Raw genomic sequence first — 24,361 nt, forward strand, 5'->3', positions numbered from 1 at the left:
CCCCCCTCGCAAAGCTGCGCTGGCCGCCCTCGGAGGGGAGGCTGCAGAGAGCGGGCAGGAGGTGGGTGCGGCGCGGTGCGGCGGGGGGCGAGGGGCTCCGGGACTACCGGTGAGGGCACGTGGTGCAATCTGGGCACCTGTCTTACCATGAGAGGTCATCTACCCCACCTCGCTGTTCTCATCTGTGAAATGGGGATGGCAACGCCTCTGGCTGCGGGGGAGGGGGCAGGTTTCAGGGAGAAAGGAGCCGAAGGGGGCCGAGCTACGAAAGAGGGCGGAGCTGGCGGGAGGAGCCAGAGTGGACGGCGATGGTAGGAAAAGCCCGGATAATGAGGGTCGGGACTGTGGGAGGGGGACACGTGGGATCGGAGAGGGTCACTAGGGTTGGAGAGTGGGCGCCTAGAAAGACAGTGAGGCAAAGCTGGGTTGCGTTGGATGGAGGGGCCGAAAAGCGTGGGGAGGGAGAGACGAAGACAAAAATGATAGGGAATGACAGCGCTGTTGCGGTGTCGGCAAGGGGTTGCGCCGGTGGATGCGCGGAACACCTTCCTTACCTTGTCACTAGAAATAAAGATCCTGTCCCTTGAGCTCAGTGCGTGACACACGTGATCTCATTGAACTCACACCCCTTGAAGAAAGGGCGTCACCGTATCTGTTTGCGGGTGAGAAACATGAGGCTCAGAGAAGTGAAGTGACTCGTCCAAAACCGCTCAGGACTCCTTGCTTCAAAGACCCTACTCTTTTTGCTGCACTCCAGGGAGGCGGAGGTTTAGTCTGCGGTGGGTGGTAGGGAAGGAACAAAAATGTTTTGACGGCTTGTCCTTAGCAGGTTATCTGACAGGACCGTTCGCTTCACCCCTTCCGAGTGCTGATCTGTAAAGCACCTTCCCTAGACTATTGTGAGGATGAAATGAAGAGATGGATTTGAAAGCCCATTGTTTATAAATTATTGCTGGGAGGAGCAGGAAGACCACAGGAAGAGTGGTTGAAATGGGGTGCTCGTGCCTGAGGAAAACCACAAAATGAAGCCTAAGAGTGAACAGAGAGCGTGAAGGAAAATTCTGGAAGAGGATCGGGGGATGGGGGTTGTTGGGGGTCGTTGGGGGTCGGCACCAAGTGAAAATGCTTTGCTGCCCAAGTAGAGAAGTCGTGCCAGATCCAGTGGCGTCCTTCCTCCAGCCCACTTTTTCCCTCCCCTGCCCTAATGGGCAGCTCACTTCAGAGTCCCTGTGTGTGGACTGAGTCTAGGAAACACCTTTTCTCTCCTGCCTTGCGGGTTGTGGGCTTCTAAGAGATATGGAGTGGGCAAGCTGGGGCTAAACATACAGCTGTTAGGTGTGGGGAGGTGAAGGGCAGTGCCCCTACACAGTCCCCAGGGCTGTGAGCCAAAGAGTCCTTACCCTGGTGGGCTGACTGAGTAAGGGGGGAAGGTTTCCTGTTTCGTTACTCACTCCGAGCATTGTCATCCTTGAAATTTATCCAACCATGCTGTGTTCATTCCCCTACACAGTGGGACCTGCATTTACTTCCAGGTAATCGCCTGGGCTTTGCCCCATGCCTTTGACCAAACTGAAAATTCAAGAGAGTATTTCAAAATAAAAAGTTTTTAAATCCAGGAGCAGGATCCTTCTGGCAGATGACAGTCAGTCTGGGGTGGGGAAAATGGGTTTGACTAAACAGGAAAAAATTTCTTGTGCTTCCCCTATACTTCCTGCTTCTAGGGATATAGAGAGGGGCAATCCCAGCCCCAACAGTGGGCCAGGCACCCATCTACTTAAGTAAAGTTAGCTGTGATAAGGGGTGAGAATGAAATGCTCTGGACAAGCAGAGGAGGAAGGAATGAATTCCAGCTGAAGGGCCTGGCAAATGAATGGGATTTTCCTTTGCAGTTCAGGCAGAGGGGATGGCAGATGCCAAACTACAGAGGTAGGAGAGAGTTGGTCTATGAAGTAGGGATATAATAGTATCTACTTCATCTATGAGATTAAAAGAGATTAATGTTATGTTAATATGATAAATGTTAGCCATTATTACTGTTGTGGTGGTGGTGGTTTTGATCATCATCTGCCCAGGAACTGGCCCAGGGCCACACAGCTAGTAAGTGGCGGAGCCTGATTCAAATTCTGGCCTAGGTGACTCCTAAGACTATGCACTGTGCTCTACTCCACACAGCCTCTCTGGTTCTTTCTGTCCATCCTCAACATTTCTGAGGCCCAGAAGTGGTCTCTCTTTGTGAACATTCTCAGTGAGCCACAACACGAATTGCTTTCCTGCCGTAGTAGCAGAGACTCTGGGTTTAGAAGGAGGCGGGAAAAACAAGGCCTGCACAGCCATCTTCTCCTGGCCTGGATCCCAGCACAGAAGACAGGCAGGCCTAGTAGTGTGGTTTCTGTGGGTGGCGGGACTATCTATAGAGAGCCCACCCAGGTTTAATTGTAGCTCCTCTACCACCTCTGGGCTATTTTAGCTTAGCCCTGGTTGGCTTCCTCACCCTCCAAAACTCAGGAACACTTGGGGAAGGAAATTATGAGCTTTTAATGCTTCTTACTTGCAGTGATAACAAATCTGTCATTTTTTAGTCTGGCTATTTATTGAAGTCTTGCACTCCAAAGGGAACTCTACATCTATGGTCCTATGAGGGAAGTACAGCCCTTCACCTAGATGCACCAATTAGTACTTTGCCAATTTTGCTCTTCTGTACACACACACACACACACACACACACACATTTTTTTAACCAAACCATTTAAATATAAGTTACAGACATCTTAACACTTGACCCCTAAATTCTTCAGCATTTATCTCCTCATAATGACATTGTCCTACGTAACTGTAATATCATTATCATACCAAAGAAAATAAGCAAGAAGTCAATATTAACCTAGTAAGTAGTTAATATTCAAATTTTTCCATTTGCCCAAAAGTATCATCTATAGTTATTGGTTTTTTAGATCAGATAGATACAGTCAAACTCACATATTGCTTTTGATTATCTCTTTAAGCAACTCATTTAATATTTTAAAAAACTCCACCTGTTTAATACGTTTTCCGTGTCCATCGATGATTAGATTCAGGTTAGTTTTTCTGTTGGTTTTTTGGGGGGTTTGGGGGTAGTGCTGTGTACTTTTTATCGCATCAGGAGGCCTGTGATATCAGGTCCTGCTACCATGAGTGCTGATTATTGGCTGAGATCATGACAGTCTGATCTCCACATTGTAAGGGTAAATTTTTCCTTTTGTAATTAATAAGTAATCTGTGGAATGACTCATTGAGATTGTTGGAATTTCGTGTACCTGATAACCTTTCACACCACGTCCACTGATGATCCTTGCCTGAATTGCAACATTGAGAGTTAAGAAATGGTGACTTTGGGGCTGGCTGGTTTGCTCATTTGGTTAGAGCACAGTGTTGTAACACCAAGGTTAAGAGTTCAAATCCCCATACTGGCCAGCTGCCCAAAACAAACAAACAAAAAAGAAATGCTTATTTTCTAAATATGCCATTCCTTCTATATTTGCTAGCTGGTATTCTTTTCTATAGAATAACTTTTTCTTCTCCCTGTCTTTCTCACTTCCTCTCCCCATCTCCCCCTCTTTTATTTTTGGAGTAACATTGTGGACTCATGACTTAAAAAAAAAAAAAAAAAATCATCCACTATCATTATTCTTTTGGTACTCAAATTATCTCAAAGTTGGCCGGTGGGAATCCCTTCAGGCCAGCTCCTGTGTTCTTTTGACATAAATAACCTTATTAATCTTTGATTGCTTCTTTGCTCTCTGGCAAGAGAAGTTTCAGGCTCACCTTGAACTTTTCCTGTTTAAGTCCTGGAATCATCAATTTCTCCAGGAAGCCCTGGTTTCTTTTTGTAGGAGATGACATTTGGAAAACAAGATCCAAGGCCAGATGTGCTCATTGCTACTGTGTGTCCTTTCTATGCTCTGAGTGAACAGAGCTAGGAAATGACAGACAGCTAGGTAGATAATTATCATTATCTAGTAGGTTTATACTTGTTACTACAGCTGGTCCTCACAGATGGCGCAGAGGGGTAAATTGCATAGGGAAGTTGTTTCATTACGGAGGTAAGGTAGCTCATTATGGAAGGGGGTGGTGACGTAGGAAAAGAAGAAATTGCCCAGAAAGAGCCCGAGCCTACTTCAGGGCCCCATGAGTAGCGAGGGCGTTGGCTTCTGTGGCTGCTGCTGAAGACCCAAACTGGAGAAGACACCAGGCTGCCTTCAGAGGACTGTTTCCCCTCAGGGTACCCGAATCTGGAACTTCCCAGAGGCCATGGTGAATGCACATGAAGTCCTGGGCGCAGGATTCATCCTCTGAGTCTGGCTTAGGTTGTCTGTGAAATAAAGATGATGTGATCTGTCCTGCCTGGGCCCCAGGGCTGTTATAAGACCAATGTACATTTACTTTTAAAAGTTATTAACAGTCTCTTCAATGCATTTATTATTAAATTCCTTCCCTTTTTTATTCTTTTAATACCACAGTTTGAAATGTAATTACTTTATAATGTGATTTAATACATTACACTAATATATCTCCTCATTTTTGAATGTTTTTTCGAATTATCACTCATCAGTTTTTCCAGATTAAGATTTTAATTTTCTTTAATCTTTTGAGAAAAATACTGTTTGGGTTTGGATCAGGACAGCATAACAAGTATAATTTTAGAAGAGCAACTTTAATATCTTTCCTCTTCCTCTCAGAAGCATCATACGTCTCTATTCAAATCCTATTTATGCTTCCTAATAAAATATCATAGCTTGTGTTACTGGATGGGACACAGACGTTGGAGAGAGATCTCACTTGGAATTCTGGCTCTGCCACTTCTAGCTCTCTGATCTTAAGCAGCTGTCTTCACTACTCTGGGCTTCAGTTTTCATATAATCCTAAAAATTGGGATGATGTCCGGACCTACCTCACGGCATCAGAGTGGCATTTCAGTGAAGGAATCTACAGGAAAATGCCTCACATAGCTCAGGCCATGTCATTGGTGCTCAGGGAATGTTGATTCTCTGTCCCCTGGTCTTTATGTGGGTCAGAATCACATTGAGGGCCGGCCCATGGCTCACTCGGGAGAGTGTGGTGCTGACAACACCAAGTCAAGGGTTAAGATCCCTTTACCGGTCAAAAAAAAAAAAGAATCAAGTTGAGATGGCACGTGTGAGACCACCTGGTAAGAGGTAGGAGGGGGACAAGCGACAGACCTTCTCCAAGAGCCTCAGCAACTAAATGTCCAGAGAGGATTATAATTGTTCAGAGCACAGACTTTGCAGTTACACCGTCCAAGACTTGAATCCTGGCTCTGCCACTGCTTTGGGCAAGTTACCAAACCTCTCTGAGCCTCAGTTTCTCCTTTGTAAAATGGAGGTGATACTTTCCCTGAGGCAGTTTTATGGGGTTTAAATGAGCTAATGTACATAACGTACTTAGTCCCTTTTTTTGGTACAGAGTAAGTACTCATCCAGCATGAACTATTTCCCTCACGAGACCTTCAGGGACTGTAGGTGCCAGGACATAGTTTTAAAGTAGGAATCTCTAGAGCCATGTCTTGGCTGGCCTTTCTTATTGGACATCTCCTCTCAAAGATTTCTATTTTCGGTGTCACAATTAGAGGTTGCAACAAGGTGATTTTCAGTCCCAGACTGGAATTGCCCTTCCCACAGTGCCAGGCTGGGCATCCTCTCATTTCAGCCGCAACCCCAGGCCTCCAGGTGCCCTGGCCTCCCCTGCTGCATCAGTTGGTCTGAGGAACAGTGTGGCATAATTTCCTGGTTTGACCCCAGTGATTTTCTCAGGGAGGCCAATGGGGCTGATCTTTTTCCTGGTTCTGCTTAAGCCAAGAGGTAGACTGGAACTTTAGATTTAACTCTTGGAAAGTCTCCTGCTGAAGAAAAATCATTCATTCAGACACAGCGGTGGGGTTTCTTTTACCTTCTTCCTGATTCAGTTTGCATTCCCATTCACCCTTTGACTCTGGCTTTTAAAAACCTGGCTTTTTGTGTTTTGCTGCTTTATCGTGAGACATGAGCTGCTGCTGAAGTAGAAAGGTTTAGACCTCTCAGTGGACTTGCCCAGTGTGACCTGTGGTGGGGCTGTGGGCCATCCTGGGGTCCTGTCCCCCTGTCCTCAGAGGTGAATGGGTGGAGCCCCAGGCTGGCAATGGTCTACCCCAGTCTGATCTGGACAGAGAATAAGGGGCTTACGTTGCTCACGTTGGGGCTCCGTGGTGGGAAGGGAAAATGAGCAGAGGTATTGGACTCAGACCTGGACTGAGAGCCCAGCTCCTCCACTAACTTGCTCTGTAACCTTGAGCAGTCTCTTACCTTTTCTGAGCCTCAGTTTCCTCATCTGTAAAATGGAGAAGATAATAGTATTAGAGAGGACAAAATGGTTTCCCTGTACCCTTCTAGGTTCTTTGGCTGGGCTAGGAATTGATATAAAACAAACTAACGGGAGAAAAAAAAAAACATTTTAATTACGTGTGTACGCACACACACGCACAGGTGGGACTCCCACAAAGATAAGAGACTCACAGAAGGGTCAGATGCCAGGTTTATGTGGCATCCTGAGCTATAGAAAGGAATAGGGGCTTGGGCTTCTGAGGGTGGTGGAGACGAATTGTGGGAGGGCTTGTGGGAGGGCGAGGGGAGGAAAAGTGTGGTGAAGAAAGGTTGCCTTGTTATGCAGATGAAAGTCTCTCTGGTGGTAAAAGTTGCCTGGGAGCAGCTCTCTTCCTGGTACAGATGTCTTTACTAATGGAATTTCTCTTTGTAGATGTAAATTTCCTTTACAAAAGAGCACCTTTTCGAGCTACTCCTTTTTCTGCAGTTTCTTTTTTTTTTTTTTTTGTCGTTTTTTCATGACCGGCACTCAGCCAGTGAGTGCACCAGTCATTCTTATATAGGATCCGAACCCGCGGCGGGAGCGTTGCTGCGCTCCCAGCGCAGCACTCTACCAAGTGCGCCACGGGCTCGGCCCTCTGCAGTTTCTGTAAATAACCAGCTCAAAATAATCAATATGTCAAAGAGGTACATTTTGGATTGGTATATTCTGCCTCCTGCAGTCATATTTTGGGGTGGTGTGTCCTATCCCAGCAGTATCTTTCTCACGGCGTGGCCGTGAAGGCATTGAGGTACTGCATGGAAAGCATTTAGCACAATAGCATCATTCTCTCTACTTTTCTATATATTTTTATTAAAAATAAACAAAATGCCACTGCGTGTTATATGAAGCAACTCACGTTGTAAAAGCACACGTGTGCTCAGCAGGTGGTGGCTCTTGTCTTGCCAAGCAAGCTGCAGGGCAGTGTTTGAAAAGGCTGCTTCAGGGACTGTAACTTTGTGAAGGTGTTACAGCCTTGTGTTGCTATTACACCTCTCAGCAGCCTGCTCACTGGCCGTCTGTCCTGGGCAAGTCACTTTCTGAGTCTCAGTTTCCTCATATGCCAAACAAGGGGGAATGATGTCCACTTTGTAGGACTGCCGTAAGAACTAACAGGGCTGATGAGTGTGAAGGCCTTGGATGTAGTAAAAGGCTCAGGAGGTAGTCATTCCCTCCCTCTGTCAGCCTAAATCTATTGTCTTTACTCTCACACCAACACACTAACACCAAATGTGTGGGGCTTTTTCCCACACCAGCTGATTTTCCCACACGTGCTGGGTGCCCTACAATTCAATTCAATTCTGACAGTATCTGCCTGGAGTTGTGCGGACCCACAGGTTAAGGGCTCAGTCCTACAAGCCTGCCCCCCACTAAACATGCCGATCACAAATCTAGGTTGTCATCTGTGCTTCTGACCTGTCATCTGGCTGTAAATTCAGAGGTTCCTATGACCTCTTTCTCAGGTTTGATAATTTAGAACAATTTACGGAACTCAGGAAAACAGTTTACTTACTAGATTACCTGTTTATCATTAAAGGACTCAACTAAGGAAGAGCCACACGGAGTAGGTGCATAGGGCAAGGTACGAGGGAAGGCCCACAGCTTCCATGCCCTTGCCAGGTGCACCTCCCTCCCAGCACCTCCATATATTCACCAACTCAGAAGCTCTCTGAACCCTGTCATTTTGGGTTTTTATGGAGGCTTCATTGTGTACACATGATTGATTGATCATTGGCCATGGGTAATTAAATCAATTTCCAGTCCTTCTTCTCTCCTTGGAGGTGGGGGATGGGAGGTGAAAGTTCCAAACTTCTAATCTTGTGGTTGGTTCCTGAGGCAACCAGCCCCCCATCCTTAGGGGCTTTCCAAAAGTCACTTCATTAATACAAAGTCAGGTGTGGTTGAAAGGGACGTGTTAAAAATAACAAAAGGTGCTCCTTTCACCTTTATTTCAGGAACTGGGGACTGCTGTGGTTTGAATGTCCCCCCCAAGCTCATGTTGGAACTTAACCCCCAATATGGTGGTGGAAGGTGGGGCCTTTAAGAGGTGATTGGATCACAAGGACTGTGCCCTAGTGAAGGGATTGATCCACTCATGGAGTAATGGGTTGATTCACAGTTTAATGGGTTATTATAGGCGTGGACTCCTGGCCCTATAAGAAGAGCACATGAAAGTGCTCTTGTCATTCTCACCATGTGATACTCTATATTGTCATGAGACTGTACAGAGTCCCCACCAAGAAGAAGGCCCTCACCAGATGCGTCCCTTGGACCTTGGACTTCCTGGCCTCCAAAACTATAAGAAATAAATTTCATTTTTTTATTAATTACCCAGTTTCAGGTATTCTTTATAAGCAGCAGAAAGTGGACTAATATAGGGACAAAAATTAATGATTATGACAAATGATGCTCCTATGGCTCTTATCACTTAGGAAATTACAAGGGTTTTAGGATCCCTGGCCAGGAGCTTGGGACAGAGATCAAAATATATATTTCTTATTATATCACAGTATTACATGACCCTTCCCTACTGCCTCTCCCCCCAATGCCTTCAGCACTTCTGTACCTCTGTGTGCTAGGCAGTGAATATGCAGACATGAGATGTCACTGCTCTCAGAGCACTCATAAACTGGGCAGTGGTTTTCAAAACCTTTTTCTTTTTTTTTTAACACAATGGACAGTATGAAGATACATTTTATATCATGATCCAATTCCTACATACACAACTGAAACAAAAGTTTCACAACAGTATATATGACTGGTCACAACCCACTCACTGTACTGATTTCATGACTTATTAATAGGTCACAATTTTCATTTTTTTCCAGTTTATGGAGGCCTAATTTACATACAGAAAAATTCACCCTTCTCAGCAAAATTTAACTGGGTCATTTATATGAATTTTAACAATCCATACAGTCATTTGACCACCACCACATAAAGATATACAATATTTCCATCACTCTAAAATATTCTCTTGTGCATCTTTGTAACCAGTCTCTTCTCCCCAACCCAGTCCCTGGCAATCACTGATCTGATTTCTGTCTGTACTTTTGCCTTTTCCAGAATGTCATGCAAATAGAATCATGCACCGTGTAACCTTCTGAGGCTGGCTTCTTTCACTTAACATAATGCTTTGAAATTCATCTCTGTGGTGCTGAGTCAGATTCCATTGTATGGATGTACCACAATTTGCTTATCTATTTACATTTTAGTCATTTTGGGGATTAGGTTACTATGAGTAAAGCTGCTATAAACATTCACGTATAGGTTCTTGCACGGACATATGTCTCCATTTCTCTGGGGTAAGTACCTAGGAGTGGGGTCACTGAGTCTTGTGGTAACTATAAGCCAAACTCTTCTCCACAGCAGTTGTACCATTTTCATTCTCACTGGCGATGTGTGAGTTTCACCTGCTCCATGTACTCACCAGCGTTGGGTATTCTCAGATTTTTCACGAGCCATTTAATAAGGATATAGTGGTTGCTAATTGTGGCTTTAATTTTCATGTCCCTAATGAGCATCTTTTCATGTGGTTGTCATCTATATATCTTCTTTTGTGAGGTATTTGTTCATATCTTTTGCCCTTTTTTAAACTGGCTTGTTTGTTTTCTTCTTACTGAGATTTGAGAGTTCTCTATGTATTCTGGTTAACAATCTTTTATCAAATAGGTGTTTTGCAAATGTTTTCTCCCAGTCTGTATCTTATTCTTTCATTTTTTAGTGTCTTTTGAAGAGCAGAAGTTTTTCATTTGGGTGAGTCTAGTTTATTAATTTTTTTTTTTTTTTTTTTTTAGATGACCGGTAAGGGGATCTCAACCCTTGGCTTGGTGTTGTCAGCATCACGCTCAGCCAGTGAGCAAACCGGCCATCCCTATATAGGATCCAAACCCGTGGCCTTGGTGTTATCAGCACTGCACTCTACCGAGTGAGCCACGGGCCGGCCTAGTTTATTAATTTTTTTATGGCTTGTCTCATTGGGGTACTATCCAAGAAATCTTTGCCTAACCCAAAGTCACAAAGATTTTCTTCTAGAAGTTTTATAGTTTTAGGTTTTACATTTAGATCTATGATCCATTTTGAGTTAATTTTTCATATATGGTATGAGAGATGTGTCAAAGTTGTGTTTTTTGGTTTTTTGTTATTCAATATAGTTGTCCAGTGATCTGCATTTTGAAAAAGCCAGGGTGGAGGGCCATGTGCAAAGCAGATCATACATGGTGGAATGGTGGGTGCCGCCAGAGGAGGTTAAGAGGAGAGCTGTTCACCTAGTGGAGATGTGGGGACAGCTTTATAGAGGCAGTGACTCACAGGCTGGGCCATGAAGGTAGACAGCAGAGAAAGTGGAGAAGGTAGACGGGTGGTATAGGGAGACCAAAGGCAGGGTGTGCAACAGCATGAGGGTGACTCGGTGGTGTCTGTAGAACTAGAGCCTGGAGTGCGTGGAGGGGCAGGGTTAGAGAAGAGAGTGGAAAGGCGAGGAGGTTTGGGCAGGGAGTAGTGCCTCAGGAAGCTCAGCCTGAAGACCAAAATGGAAGGTGGGCAGAAGGCAGGAGCCAAGTGAGGATGCATGGTGTAGAGGGTGCGGGGACAAGGCCTGAGCTCCAGGAGGGGTTCAAGAGCACAGAGTCAAGATATTTGTAGGGCAGAGGAGTCAGGGCTGCCTCCCAGGTCTTGAGCCCAGGCAGTTGGGTGGCAGAGAGGAGCTCACTGCAGGGTTGGAGGGCAGAGGAATTCTGTGTCATTCCGGTACCTGTGGAATGTCCAGGAGGAGATGGCCAGGAGGCAGCTGGGCACACATGGGGCTGTAGCTCAGTAGTGTTAGTTCACACACCTGACTGCAAATGCTCTGCCACACTCATGAAGTTCCTCAGCCCCAGAGGTGCCAGTCCCTGCTGCCTCCTGTCACAGAAGGGCCTGTGGATTTGTGATGGTGGATACCGTGGCCCTGCAGCTAGAAAACAGGGGCTTAGAGAACTGAGCTCTGTGAATCAGTAGGTATGGGAGAACACCAGAGAGCACACTAAACTGGGGTCTGGACACCTGCCTTCCAGCCAACCTCTGCTCCTGACTGTGTAAACTCCCTGTGCTGCTCTCCCCGTTAAATGACCAGCCAGGAGCATGATGTCATGGTGGGGGAGGAAGGCAGGTGCTCTGCTGCTTTTGTAAGCACAGAAATAGGAGTTTGGGCACCTGCCCAGGGCCCCAGGAATGCCCCGTGGCTTCTGACTGCCTCCCCCACTGCAGTGCTCTGAGCACTTCAGCACTAATGTGTGGAGGCGATATGGGGTCTGCAGCTGCAGAAGTGTCAGGAAAGACAGAGCAGACTCTCTGACACTGGAGCCTATGCTTTTCATGTAGCTGAGCTGCTTTACAGAGCCTGGGCCTGAAATCCAATGGGATTTTTTTGGTGTGTGGGGGGGGTGTGGTTCAAGGAGAAAGACTGAAAACTAGAACATACAAATTACTATTACTAGAAAGAAAAGGAGTTGGAGGAAACTAGGGTCCTGAGGAGAGGCAAACAGGGAAGAAAAAGAAGATTCTGGAATGAGTAAGGGAGTGACCCTCTCCTGAGTCCAGCTCCTTCCTGGGACCTCTGGGGAGAGAATTGGCCAGATTCAGCCCTGGGTCCCCCATCCCCTCCCCAGCTGCTACTTGAAAGCCAGTCTGCACCCCAGCCACCGTCCTTCCACTGCTCGCCCACCCTTGCTGCTGGACCCCCCCCCACTGTCTCACAGCCCATCTGCTCCAGGCTCCTGCTGATGATTTTGTAACTTCATGGGCTTGTTTTTCTTTAGACACTGCGGTTAATGCCTTTCTGCAGAATCAAAGTGCCTCATTAGACTGAGAAGGAATCATGAGGAGACCCCCTCCACACAGAGTTGAGCAGGGAGCTGAGCATCTCTCACACCTAGCATGGCCCCCATCCCCTGGAGAAAGGGGGTTGGTGCAGTCAGTCTCTTCCGAAGGCAGATGTGTGGTGAGAAGTGCTCGCCACCCCTGCTGGGTGACTTTGGGGTGTCCCCCTCTTGGACCTCTGCTTCCCCATCTGGACTGTAAGCATGCTTGGCAAGATGTTTTTTATGTGCCTGGATTCATTCCCAACCTACTCACGCAGCCCTTGGTACAGCTGTCTTGCCACTGCGCCTCCACTGTCTCTCATCTCCCCCACCAGCCTGGGCTCTTTTCCAGGGCAGCACTGGGGCCAATTCTTCTTGGTGCTCCACCCCCAGAGTCAGGAAAAGATTGCTGAATCCATCCCACAGGTTGGCTTTTGGTAGAATATCATGTTGGAAGCTGAGGGTACATCCTCTGCCTTCTAGAACCTTAAAGAGAAGCTGGAATCCAAAACTTCAGGTTGGAGGAGACTCAGCAGCCCTAGATGCTGGAGGCTATGAGGTCAAAGGGGGCTTTGTTAAACAGTGGGTAGAGCACTTCAGGAAGGGTGCTCTGGGCAGTGTCCCACATTTGCACTGACCTTGCAGCTGGTGTCAGAGAAGGTTGGGAGGCCATCATGACAGGAAAGGACAGGCCACCAGGAGCCAAGAGCATCTCTATGTCAAGGCAGGTTGGCACAAGAGCAGTGAGAGTCCAGACAGGATTGTCATTTGGAGTCCAGAGAACTGAGTGACCCATTGTGGGCCTGGTAGACAGATGGAAATGGCACTAATCACAGCCATTCTTTGTAAATTCTTTGAGAGAGAAAATAATTCAATTCAGAGGCAGCGCTGGTACAGTAGAAGGAACACTGAGCCTGCAGTCATAAATCTCAGAGCTTTTAAGTATTTAGAGCATACCAATCTTTGGCTAGTAAGCATTTACATATCTTTCTTTCATGTAAAGGGACCTGAGTTTGAATCCTGGCAAGGCACTTTACCTCTCAGCATGGGGAGTGAATCCTGGCATGGTTTTCCTCATCTGCACAAAGGGATGGATGATGGTATTGTCTATGTCAAACGATAATACAACTGTATGGAAGCAAATATATGTAAAAGCCTGTAGCATAGCTTTCAGTCCAGGCATGTTTTCCTTCCTTTCTTAAGACCAGTAGTTCTCTGTCATCACTGAACATTTAGAGTCACCAAGGGAGCTTTTTAAAAATACCAATGCTGGTGTTGTATTAGTCCATTTTTGTGTTGCTATAACAGAACACCTGAGACTAGGTAACTTATAAAGAAAAAAGGCTTATTTAGCTCATGATTCTTGGGTAGGTGAGTCTGGCCTGGGCCTCAGGCTGCTCCTACCCTGCAGGGCAGCCGCAGGGTACGAGATCACATGGCAAGAGGAAGCAAGAGAGAGAGGAGATGCCAGGCTCCTTTTAACAATCAGCTCTCCTGGGATCTATCAGAGGGAGAACTCATTCCCTCCCCACCCAAAGGAGGGAATTAATCCATTCATGAGGGATCCATCCCCGTGACCCTCATCCCAACACTGCCACATTGAGGGTCAGATTTCAACATAAGCTTTGGGAGGACAACATATCCAGATTATGTCAGGGGCCATGTTCCAAACCAATTAAAATAGAATCTCTGGGGGTGGGATGCAGGCTTTGGGTTTGTTTTTGTTTTTTTTTTTTTAACTCCAAGTGAATCTAATGTGCTTTACACAGTGTAGTAATTATCACCCATTCATCACATATTCATCCATTTCGACCCCGAGTGTAGGCTTGATCTACAATAAGGAGTTAAGAACTGTGACTACCCAGATACGGTTGGGTAATAGTCATTTCTCACTTTTCCCGCTCATTAGGACTACTTCCCAGCACCCCAGCCTCCTGCCATGTCTGACCCCATCACGTTGAACGTCGGGGGGAAGCTCTACACAACCTCACTGGCAACACTGACCAGCTTCCCTGACTCCATGCTGGGCGCCATGTTCAGTGGGAAGATGCCCACCAAGAGGGACAGCCAGGGCAACTGCTTCATTGACCGGGACGGCAAAGTGTTCCGCTACATCCTCAACTTCCTGCGGACCTCCCACCTGGACCTGCCAGAGGACTTCCAGGAGATGGGCCTGCTCCGCAGGGAGGCCGACTTCTACCAGGTGCAGCCCCTGATTGAAGCACTGCAGGAGAAGGAGGTGGAGCTCTCCAAGGCCGAGAAGAACGCCATGCTCAACATCTCACTGAACCAGCGCGTGCAGACCGTCCACTTCACTGTGCGCGAGGCACCCCAGATCTACAGCCTGTCCTCCTCCAGCATGGAGGTCTTCAACGCCAACATCTTCAGCACCTCTTGCCTCTTCCTCAAGCTCCTCGGCTCCAAGCTCTTCTACTGCTCCAATGGCAATCTCTCCTCCATCACCAGCCACTTGCAGGACCCCAACCACCTGACTCTGGACTGGGTGGCCAATGTAGAGGGCCTGCCAGAGGAGGAGTACACCAAGCAGAACCTCAAGCGGCTCTGGGTGGTGCCCGCCAACAAGCAGATCAACAGCTTCCAGGTGTTCGTGGAGGAGGTGCTGAAAATCGCTCTGAGCGATGGCTTCTGCATCGACTCTTCTCACCCACACGCTCTGGATTTTATGAACAATAAGATTATTCGATTAATCAGGTACAGGTAAAAGGACCCCAGCAACATTGGAGGGGGGGTCCCAAGAAGCTCCAGGTCAGCCAAGGTCTTGGAGAGTGTCTCGCCACTGGTGCGAGGCATGGCACTGTACTAATCTGTATTAATTGCGTAGCAGGACTTGATTCCCCCCATGATGAAGTCCACCTTTTGGAATCCACATGTCATCTGAACAGACCACCTTTTTTCTTGCCATTTGAGCTGGAGACGGGCAGTTTATTATGACAAGTGAAGAGTCAGCTGGTTTGTACTAAAGGAGGCCACAGGAGGACTTTCTGGCCATTTTTTCATGGGCTCCATCTCTCTTTGTACCACTAGCCAGTGCCTCACTTACTCATATAAAGGGCCCCTGATGGAGGGGATGGGGTGATAACAAGAGGCTCCCTTTAGTTTCCCAAGACATAAAGTGCCCAGTGGTTCCCATCAGGATGCATCCAGTACCTTGAACATGTTTGCCCGGGGGTGACATGTCTGGCTGGCTTGGAATGCAATGAGTTCTCCAAGCCATTAGTTTCCCTGCTGGGGGAGAGAGTTGAGCTGTGGCATGGCCTAGACGAGCGATCATCAGGCAGGGTTCAGATGGTGGGGATGTCCCTCTTGACGGGGCCAAATCTAGGTATTTCTGGCTTCAGAAATGGGCTGCTGGGCCTGTGAAGAAATGAAAGTATCTGGAGCCAATATAATGGAAGGCACTTGATAATCCAGGCTGTTGCCTGACTTTTGTAATCCTTTTCCCCAAAATTTGAGGTCTCATTGAAACAGGTCATCTTAAGCAAACGTATTATGGACTTTCAGGGTTGGAAAATAATTCACTGATTGCTTAGTCCTCCCCCACCCCCAGCACACCCCAGCATATGCGAGGATAGACACTTCTCCCCAAGTACCTGCAAATGATCACCTGTGCCTGCTTATATACCTCTAACGATAGGAAGCTCACCTGCCATGGCTGGACAGTGCTGGCTGTTAGAAATTTTGTCCTTAGATTGTGCCAAAATCTGTCCTGCCACTTCCATGTGCTGGATGGATATTGGTTGCAAACCCTCCTTCTCACCCAAATGTGTATTTTTGGTTTTGAAATAGTCACCCTGAGAGGCCAAACACTTATTCTGAAAATAGTATTACTCAGAATTCGGATTTCCCTTTGGGACCAGTCTTCAGAACCAAAGTTAGCTCCCTTCGGTCCCCTGTAAGTCAGTCCCCTTTTGTTAGAGCTTCACCTCATTCATGACCCCACTTCATCCACTTTCGCCACCAGCCATGGTTCCACATGCCTTTTGTCCATTTTCTTTTGGGAGACTCGTCACCCCTGAGGAGATGCAGAGGAAGGAGACAGGGTCTCCGAGGACAGTGTGCAGCAAGGAGCCCAGGAGTGGTCTGAACCATAACACTGCCCTTGCAGTGGGTGTCCGGCCCCAAGACATGCTCTCAGGGAGGCAACCTTCCCCTGAAGTACTGTGTCTGATCATAACTAGCCCATGGGTCTCCTTGGGGTCCGATCCAGGACAAGAAGCCCAATGCCACTCTTTCCCAGCAGGTGATGAGCCCTGCAGGCCTCAAAACTGTACATTATGATTCATCCCTGGAGTGAGTGTGGCCTTGAGAGTCCCAGAGTCCTCCCCACCACACAGGGGCCCTCAGACAAAGCCAGGGAAGCCTGGCAACAGGGCATCCACAGGAGGTGGACCTAGGAAGGGTCATCCCGTCATCATTGCACTCTGTGAGTAGGGAGCTTGTGCACCGGGCCATGGGCAATGCCGGGTCCCTTAGGCAATAAAGGCCTTTCTCCCCTACAGTGGGACCCTGGGAGTCTCTGTGACAGCTGTCCCAGGCCACCAGGCTGATGGTACTTGGGAGAGCCCTCCAAGGAAAACGCAGTTTAGACCAAGCAGCAGAAGCTGTGACCACAACGATGTAATGCCTGGAAAAAGTAAGTCATAAGTCACCATTGCCCTTTTTTCCCTCCATAAAACCTTTGTCCATCTCTTTGGTGCTTCCTAATTCAAGCAGCTTGACTTTAGAGAAAGTATGGAAACTGTGAAGCCACTAACATGCTGGGTGACTTTATGACAGTCATTCACCTCACTGAGCCACCTCCGTTTCTTCTTCTGCGAAATGGGCATAACAGTAATACATAACCCTACCTACCTCACAGGGCTGTTGTGAGGATCAAATGAAACAGTGTATGAGAATACAGTACAAATGATACATGATTGTTATTACTTTGTGTCCACTTACAAGTCTTGAGTCAGACTGACTCCGGTTTGAGTCCTGGCTCCATCGCTTGCTGTGTAACCTTGGACAAGTCACTGAGCCTCTCAGATTTGTTTCCTCACTGGGTAACAATCCCCGCACCCAGGGTTATGCAACATAAATGAGTTGGTATATGTGAAAATTCCTATCTAGGCCTGGCACCCAGGAGCTCAGTAAGTGCCTGCTGTCTCAGGAGGCAGCAATGGTGGACTGCTGGACAGGGACGAAGAGTCCCAGGAGAGCACAGTTTCACAAGCCCTTAGGGAGCACTTGGTGTGTGGGCCCTGAGGATGGGAGCAGCCACAAATAAGTTCGGCCTGGAAAAAGCTTACAGCTGTAGGGACTTAGGAGAAGAGCTCAATTTTTCTCAGAAAGGGCTTTATCATGGCCAAGCTGGGCCTTTGAGGGTAGGTTGGATTTTGACAAAATGAGCAAGGAAGGGACATGGGTGCAGGGAATGGCAAGAGCAGAGACTTGGCAGCCAGGCAGGGAGGGCAATGGAGGAATGGTGTGCACTGGCACAGCCATGGCACAAGGGGAGTGACAGGTGGTGCATTCAGTGCGTGTCATTGTGCCCATGTCCAGCTCAAGTGAGTTCCACTGTCTGCTTAGGAAAACTGAGAAACAGGGATACTAAGCAGTGCTAGCAGCACAACCCCAGTGGGCAAGCGAGTCAGTGGGTGTGAACCGGGAGTCCGGATGTGCTCCCCTGAGCCCCTCACTGCCCTGACACCCAATGTTGATCTCGCTCCAACTCAGTTTAACCTTTTGCACCACCAAGGGTTTCGTCCCACCTGAAGGGGCAGTTCCAGGCCCACATCAGCCTGTCACCTCTCTGTTTCTGCCCTAGGTGTGTCTCACACATGCAGAGGGATGGTCAGAAAGGGTGCTCGAGGGAACCCTAAGGCACCTTGTGACTACTTTGTGAGGACCACCACCACAAGCTGCCATCTCAGGCAACACTATGTGTGCTTACACCCTCAAGCCCACCAGAAGCCCTTTGCCATTTTATGAATGCCAAGCCTCATGACACTGTTCTGCCTTTGGGCCAGAACTCCCTGTGCAGGGGTGGCCGTGTTCCCAACTTGCCCACCCCCAGTTCTCGACACAGCCCTGTAGCCCTGGATGCAGCCACCTTGTTCTGTACATTGCTGCGTGGCCTGAATCATAGCGTTTGTGTAATGGCCCGTTTATTCACCCCAAACTTCCAGCTTGCTTTTACAAATTACTCCTAAAACAGTCGCTTGTGAATGGGGGCTTAGCCATGCTGAGCCTTGTGCCAGTTGCTTGGCTCACCTAACCAAACACCAGCCCATCCCCTTCCTGAACTGCAGACCCTTCACACTGACCACCTGGGTCTGCCCGTGTCCCAGGGGGCTCCAGCCTGGCAGGGAAATGAGACCATCTCCCAGAGCAAGACAACCTGATAACATGCCCATCAAAGGGAGGGGCTGGGGCTGGTTTCCAGGCCTCACGGGGTCCTGGCTCTGGCAGCTCCATCTGCCCAGAGAGCCCAATGACCTCAGGCTCCTTCAGAACCTTGGGGACAGTGTGGCAACAGACTGTCTCCACAACTCTGCTGGTGCCACACTTGCCCCAATCTGGGGCACAGGGACCAAAGCGGGCTCTGAGGAGAAACATCAGCCTGTGGAAGCCAGAGGATCACTGAGCACCTATGGCACCAGGAGCCCACCTGACACAAACAACCTTTGAGGTGGTGCTGCATGCTCTGACTCTGACTCATGGGCAGAAAGTACGAGCTCAGCCTGGTATATCTCACCCACCACCCCCTTACTCATCCCATTTCCTGCCGACCCCACCCTCACCCCCCCCCCCAATATACAGGGCATTTCAAAGCCTCTGTTGACATTTCCCAGTTAGATGACAGCCCTAGAGTGTTCTAGCGCATTCTCTCCTTAGGCCAGGTGCCACCACAAAGCCTAGGTTTCCTTTTGTTTGTTTGTTTTGTGTGTGTGTGTGTGTGTGTGTGTGTGTGTGTGTGTGTGTGTGTGTGTGTGTGTGTTTGGCAGCTGGCTGGAGCAGGGACCCGAACTCTTGACCCTGGTGTTACAACACGGCACTGTAACCAACCAAGTAACCAGCCAGCCCCATAGGCTTCCTTTTACTAAGGAGTTGGGGAAAGGCCCAGTTGAGCCACATCCTCTAGGGATCCTGCCAGCAAAAGAACAAAGGTTAATGTGTCATGACATGGGTACTCCCACTCCTACCCCAATTAGTTCACTTTACAAATCCTGTATTAGATCTGCTTAGTAGACACCCTTTCGTTTGGCACCTCGTAGGTTGCCAAGCTCCTTCACACCGCCTTTCATGGAAACATAGAATACACAGCGCCATTCCTCACGCCTCTCTGGGCTGCCCTCTACTACCTCATCCATGTAGCAAGCATCTGCTCATCCTTCAACACTGTGGAAGCCTTGCCTCCTTGCCTCCACCAAGTTGAGTCAGTCCCAGCCCCCTCTGTGCCACCCTATACCTGGTGAAGACTTTTATCATCATACTGCTGGGGCTCACAGGCAGTGCTGTACTGGTATAATTACCACCTCTCTTCGGAAAAGCCCTGATTTGTAGTATTGGCCAGTTTCCATGGTGTAAATACTGTCACTCACTGTGATCAATTTCAAGCCACCAATGTGATGTCACTGCCAAACTGGGAAGAGAGGCACACCGTAGGCTCTGGAGGGCCAGAGGAGACAGTTCCAGCACCGTCATCTTTCTCATTGAACTGCATGCTCAGAAGGGCAGGAGCTGTCTTGCTCTTTGTATCACCAGTGCCCGATACACAGAACGTGCTTAATATGTTTGTGGAACTTTTGCCACCTGTGGAGCAAGACATTTTTATCCCCACAATGTCCTTTCTCACTGAAACTCCTTGATCAAAAGTCTTGCATAAACTAAAGTAGGGTGAAGAGAGCACAGATTCAGGAGTAAGACTACCTGGAATCAACTCCCAGCTTTGCCATTAAATGGTTATGGGACATTGGGCAAGTTACTTAACCTCTCTGTTTCCTTGTCTGTAGAGTGGAGATAATAGTACCCACTTCATTGGGATGTTATAAGGGTTTGATGAAGTAATACACCTATGGTTTTTTGAACAGTCCCTGGAGTATAGTAAGGAGTAAGTGTTGGGAATTATTACTACAACTATTATGATGATGATGATCTTCTGTCCTCATCTTTCACTGCTGTCCTAGTTGCCCACTCCTCAGTGTCTCCTGCATAGTCCATGTGGATTTCCATCTTCCAACCTTTGCCCAAGCCACTCCCACTGCTTGAAATGTCCCACCCTCTCCAGTGACCACAGTGGACACCCCTCTTTCTCTCCACCCACCCTCTCACTGAGCCCTTCCTCCTGCAGTCTTCCAGTGCCCTTCTGGTTGGCATCTCCTTGGATCTGAGAAACAGATCTCATCACATGTTCTGTTTATAGATCAAATGTTTGTGTCTCCCTAAAATTCATATGTTGAAACCTAACCCCCAATGTGATGGTATTTGGAGGAATGGCCTTTGGGATGTAGTCAGGTTATAAGGGTGGGGCCCTCATAAGTAAGATTAGTGCCTTTGTAAAAGGGACCCCAGAGGGCTCCTTTGCCCCTTCCACCAGATGAAGACACAGCAAAAAGATGGCTGTGTATGAGCCAGGAAACAAGCCCTCACTGGACACCTTGATCTTGGGCTTCCCAGCCTCCAGAACTGTGAGAAATAAATTTCTGCTGTTTATAAACCACCTAATTTATGGTATTTTGTTATAGCAGCCCAAATTGACTAAGACATTCACAAACTGTGAAGCACTTGTTGTATGCCATTCTTCCCTAGGGGTGTCTGATGGCAGAGCAAGACAGGTAAACAAATTCCAATATGGTGGTCAATACTAAGGTGGAAGTCTGCTTCAGGTAGAGTGGACCACAAATATAGGATGGCCAGCATTAGCAATAACCCCTCAGTGTACACGCCACTTTACAGTTTACAAAGCACTTCACTTCCTTTTCCTCATTTCATCCTCACAACAGGGCTCTGAGAGAAGCTACCAGAAGGTGTATTTTTTTTTTCATAGATGAAGAAACTGAGGTTCAAGGAGATGAAATGACTTGCCTGTGGTCACACTGCATGTAAGTACAATGCCTGGCACATAGTAGGCCCTTGGCTAATATTAGTTTGAATTAAATGTCATTTAATTCAAATTAAGTGCCCAAGTTGAGGTGAGAAGCTGTGAAGGTTAATTCTAGGTGTCAACTTGATTAGAATAAGGAATGCCTAGAAACCTAGTAAAGCTATCTTTTTGGTCCACGAGGGTATTTCCAGAAGAGATTAGCATGAGAGACTGAGAGGACTGGGTGGGAAAGATCCCCTCTCAATATGAGCAGGAAACATCCAATCTGCTGGGGTCCCGGAGAGAACAAAAATGGAGGAAGGAAGAAAGGTGAATCCCTCTCTATCCGCTGTGGCTGGATACACTCTGCTCTCTTGTCCATGGACATCAGAACTCAAGACTCTTCAGCTTTAGGGTTCCAGAACTTAACACCAATTGCACCATTGGCTTCTCTGGTTCTGAGGCCTTTGGATTTGGACTGAGCCACATTACTGGCATCCAGTTTGCAGCCAGCCTATCATGGGACTCAGCCTTCACAGTCACGTGAGCCAATTCCCCTAATAAAGCCCCTCTCATATAATTATATACATATCCTATTGGTTCTGTCTCTCTGGAGAACTCTGACTAATACAGGGCCAAATCTGAATCCTCCTTCAGGATTATTCCACTCAACTGTGAGGCCAAGGGCAGAACCAGGTTTCCAAGTGCCGGGACTCTGAGCTAGGCTTTTTCACTGATGTTCCAGGTGACCATGGGCAAATCACTTCACTGTCCGGGGCCTGAAAGCTTTCTCAGCAAAATGTAGCAAGGTAGAGTTTGGTTCTGACAGCTAGAAGTCTCTTCTAGCCAGAGCTGGATGGAAGGGATCTTCCTACTGATGGAGACAAAGAGGCAGAGACCAGAAAATCCCTTGATGAGGCTGTCATGGGGGCTTTAGGCATGGGACTGGCCCCTAATGTCTTCTTCCACTCTTTCATCCTGTGACATGAACCTGTGAACATAATGCTCAGTGACAGAGCAGTCCTGTGATTTCTGTATTTTCCAGTGTGAAATGCTGGGCTATATTAAATGCTGCTGGGAATAAAATGACCAGGCAAAGTGGAGACACTCAGAGGGTACGTGACACTACCGATATTCCCACGTGTGCAGTCAGAAAGCCTCTGTAAGGGGGAGGCTCACTCCACTGAAATGTGGAGCTCCCCAGCTCCTCAGAAGAGAAGCTAGGTTAGACAAGACAAGCCACCCCCCATCCCACTGTTCCTGAGCAGAGAGAGGTCCTCTTTTATTTGGCCGCCAAGAGAGAGGGGAACCTATGGGGAACTATCAGAACGTGACAATCACTGGCTACTTTTTGACATAGGATCTGAGAATGTTGTGCTAGAAGGAAACTTATGACTGACCATCAAAGGTGAACAGGAAGGGGAACTGGCTTTGAGTTCAGCAGAGCCGAGGTCCAAACCTGGGCTCTGCCATGTGACCTGGGCAAGTGGCACCATCTTCTGCAGTCTCAATGGCTTCATCTGTGAATGGGGATAGGAATGCCTGCATTAGCTCCCTCTGAAGGTGATGGCAAGGACTACGGCAGGAAATGTCTGCACAGTGCCTGGCTGCCTCCTCTCTGCTCTCTTTATTCCCTGCTCTCCACACTGGATGGAGCTCTCTCCTGAAGCAGGAACCACATCTCACCCTCCATGTCCCCAGCCTCCCAGGGGAGATCTTCAGTTCACGTTTGTTGAATGAGTAACTGAATTCCACTGTTTTATCCTTGAGGAAACCAGTCCAGAGAGGCAGGGGGATTTGGCCCAGTCCACAGCCAGAGAGGGAATTGCCAAGGGCAGAACCCAGGACCTCTGACTCCCAGCCCAGCCCTCTCTCTGACTCCCAGCCCTCTCTCTCTCTCTCTGACTCCCAGCCCTCTCTTTCTCTCTCTGACTCCCAGCCCTCTCTCTCTCTCTCTCTGACTCCCAGCCCTCTCTCTCTCTCTCTGACTCCCAGCCTTCTCTCTCTCTCTCTGACTCCCAGCCCTCTCTCTCTCTCTCTGACTCCCAGCCCTCTCTCTCTCTCTCTCTGACTCCCAGCCTTCTCTCTCTCTCTCTGACTCCCAGCCCTCTCTCTCTCTCTCTCTGACTCCCAGCCTTCTCTCTCTCTCTCTGACTCCCAGCCCTCTCTCTCTCTCTGACTCCCAGCCCTCTCTCTCTCTCTCTGACTCCCAGCCCTCTCTCTCTCTCTCTCTGACTCCCAGCCCTCTCTCTCTCTCTCTCTGACTCCCAGCCCTCTCTCTCTCTCTCTGACTCCCAGCCCTCTCTCTCTCTCTCTGACTCCCAGCCCTCTCTCTCTCTCTGACTCCCAGCCCTCTCTCTCTCTCTGACTCCCAGCCCTCTCTCTCTCTCTGACTCCCAGCCCTCTCTCTCTCTCTGACTCCCAGCCCTCTCTCTCTCTCTCTCTGACTCCCAGCCCTCTCTCTCTCTCTGACTCCCAGCCCTCTCTCTCTCTCTCTCTGACTCCCAGCCCTCTCTCTCTCTCTCTCTGACTCCCAGCCCTCTCTCTCTCTGACTCCCAGCCCTCTCTCTCTCTCTCTGACTCCCAGCCCTCTCTCTCTCTCTGACTCCCAGCCCTCTCTCTCTCTCTGACTCCCAGCTCTCTCTCTCTCTGACTCCCAGCCCTCTCTCTCTCTCTCTGACTCCCAGCCCTCTCTCTGGCTACCAGCCCTCTCTCTGCCACACACCACTTTGTGTGTGCAACATTTGGCCAACCCCGCCTTGCCCTCTGGAGCTTTTCTTCTTCCAACTTCTTGGTTGGTAAGGAGCAACTTTAGAACAAGAACCCAGGTCTGTCAGACTCCAAAGCCATGGTCCCATTTTACAATCTCACCAAAAGTCCAAGTGGGGCCTAAGCAGCTTTTTGGATCTGTGTTCCAGCCAGGGATTTAGCTAGTTTTGCAAGTAATGAAGCTCAGTGAGGATGATGCTTCACCATCCTACTTCTGTGCATAAATCTGATACTGCACAGCGGCCAGAATCTCAGGCCCCAGGCCAAACGGCCC

General features: G+C 48.3%; 1 protein-coding gene across 2 annotated transcripts; it reads left to right on the forward strand.

Moving 5' to 3' along the window:
• The first annotated feature begins 8 nt into the window (after nt 1–8).
• On the forward strand, nt 9–17,104 carry KCTD21 (potassium channel tetramerization domain containing 21). Of its 2 annotated transcripts, none has more exons than XM_063094335.1 (2): nt 9–61; nt 14,143–17,104. In XM_063094335.1, exon 2 carries the CDS (start codon nt 14,173–14,175, stop codon nt 14,953–14,955), a length of 783 nt encoding a protein of 260 aa, XP_062950405.1. In that variant the 5' UTR covers nt 9–61; nt 14,143–14,172; the 3' UTR covers nt 14,956–17,104. The 2 variants fall into 2 exon arrangements, with proteins under 2 accessions (XP_062950405.1, XP_062950406.1); XM_063094336.1 differs by lacking the exon at nt 9–61 and adding an exon at nt 10,209–10,248.
• Nucleotides 17,105–24,361: the final 7,257 nt, after the last annotated feature.

This window comes from Cynocephalus volans, chromosome 4 (genome assembly GCF_027409185.1).
Source record: "Cynocephalus volans isolate mCynVol1 chromosome 4, mCynVol1.pri, whole genome shotgun sequence".
Lineage (NCBI taxonomy): Eukaryota > Metazoa > Chordata > Mammalia > Dermoptera > Cynocephalidae > Cynocephalus > Cynocephalus volans.

Excerpts from the sequence above, each read along its gene's own strand:
- KCTD21 (XM_063094335.1), top strand. The coding sequence starts at position 14,173 with ATGTCTGACCCCATCACGTTGAACGTCGGGGGGAAGCTCTACACAACC.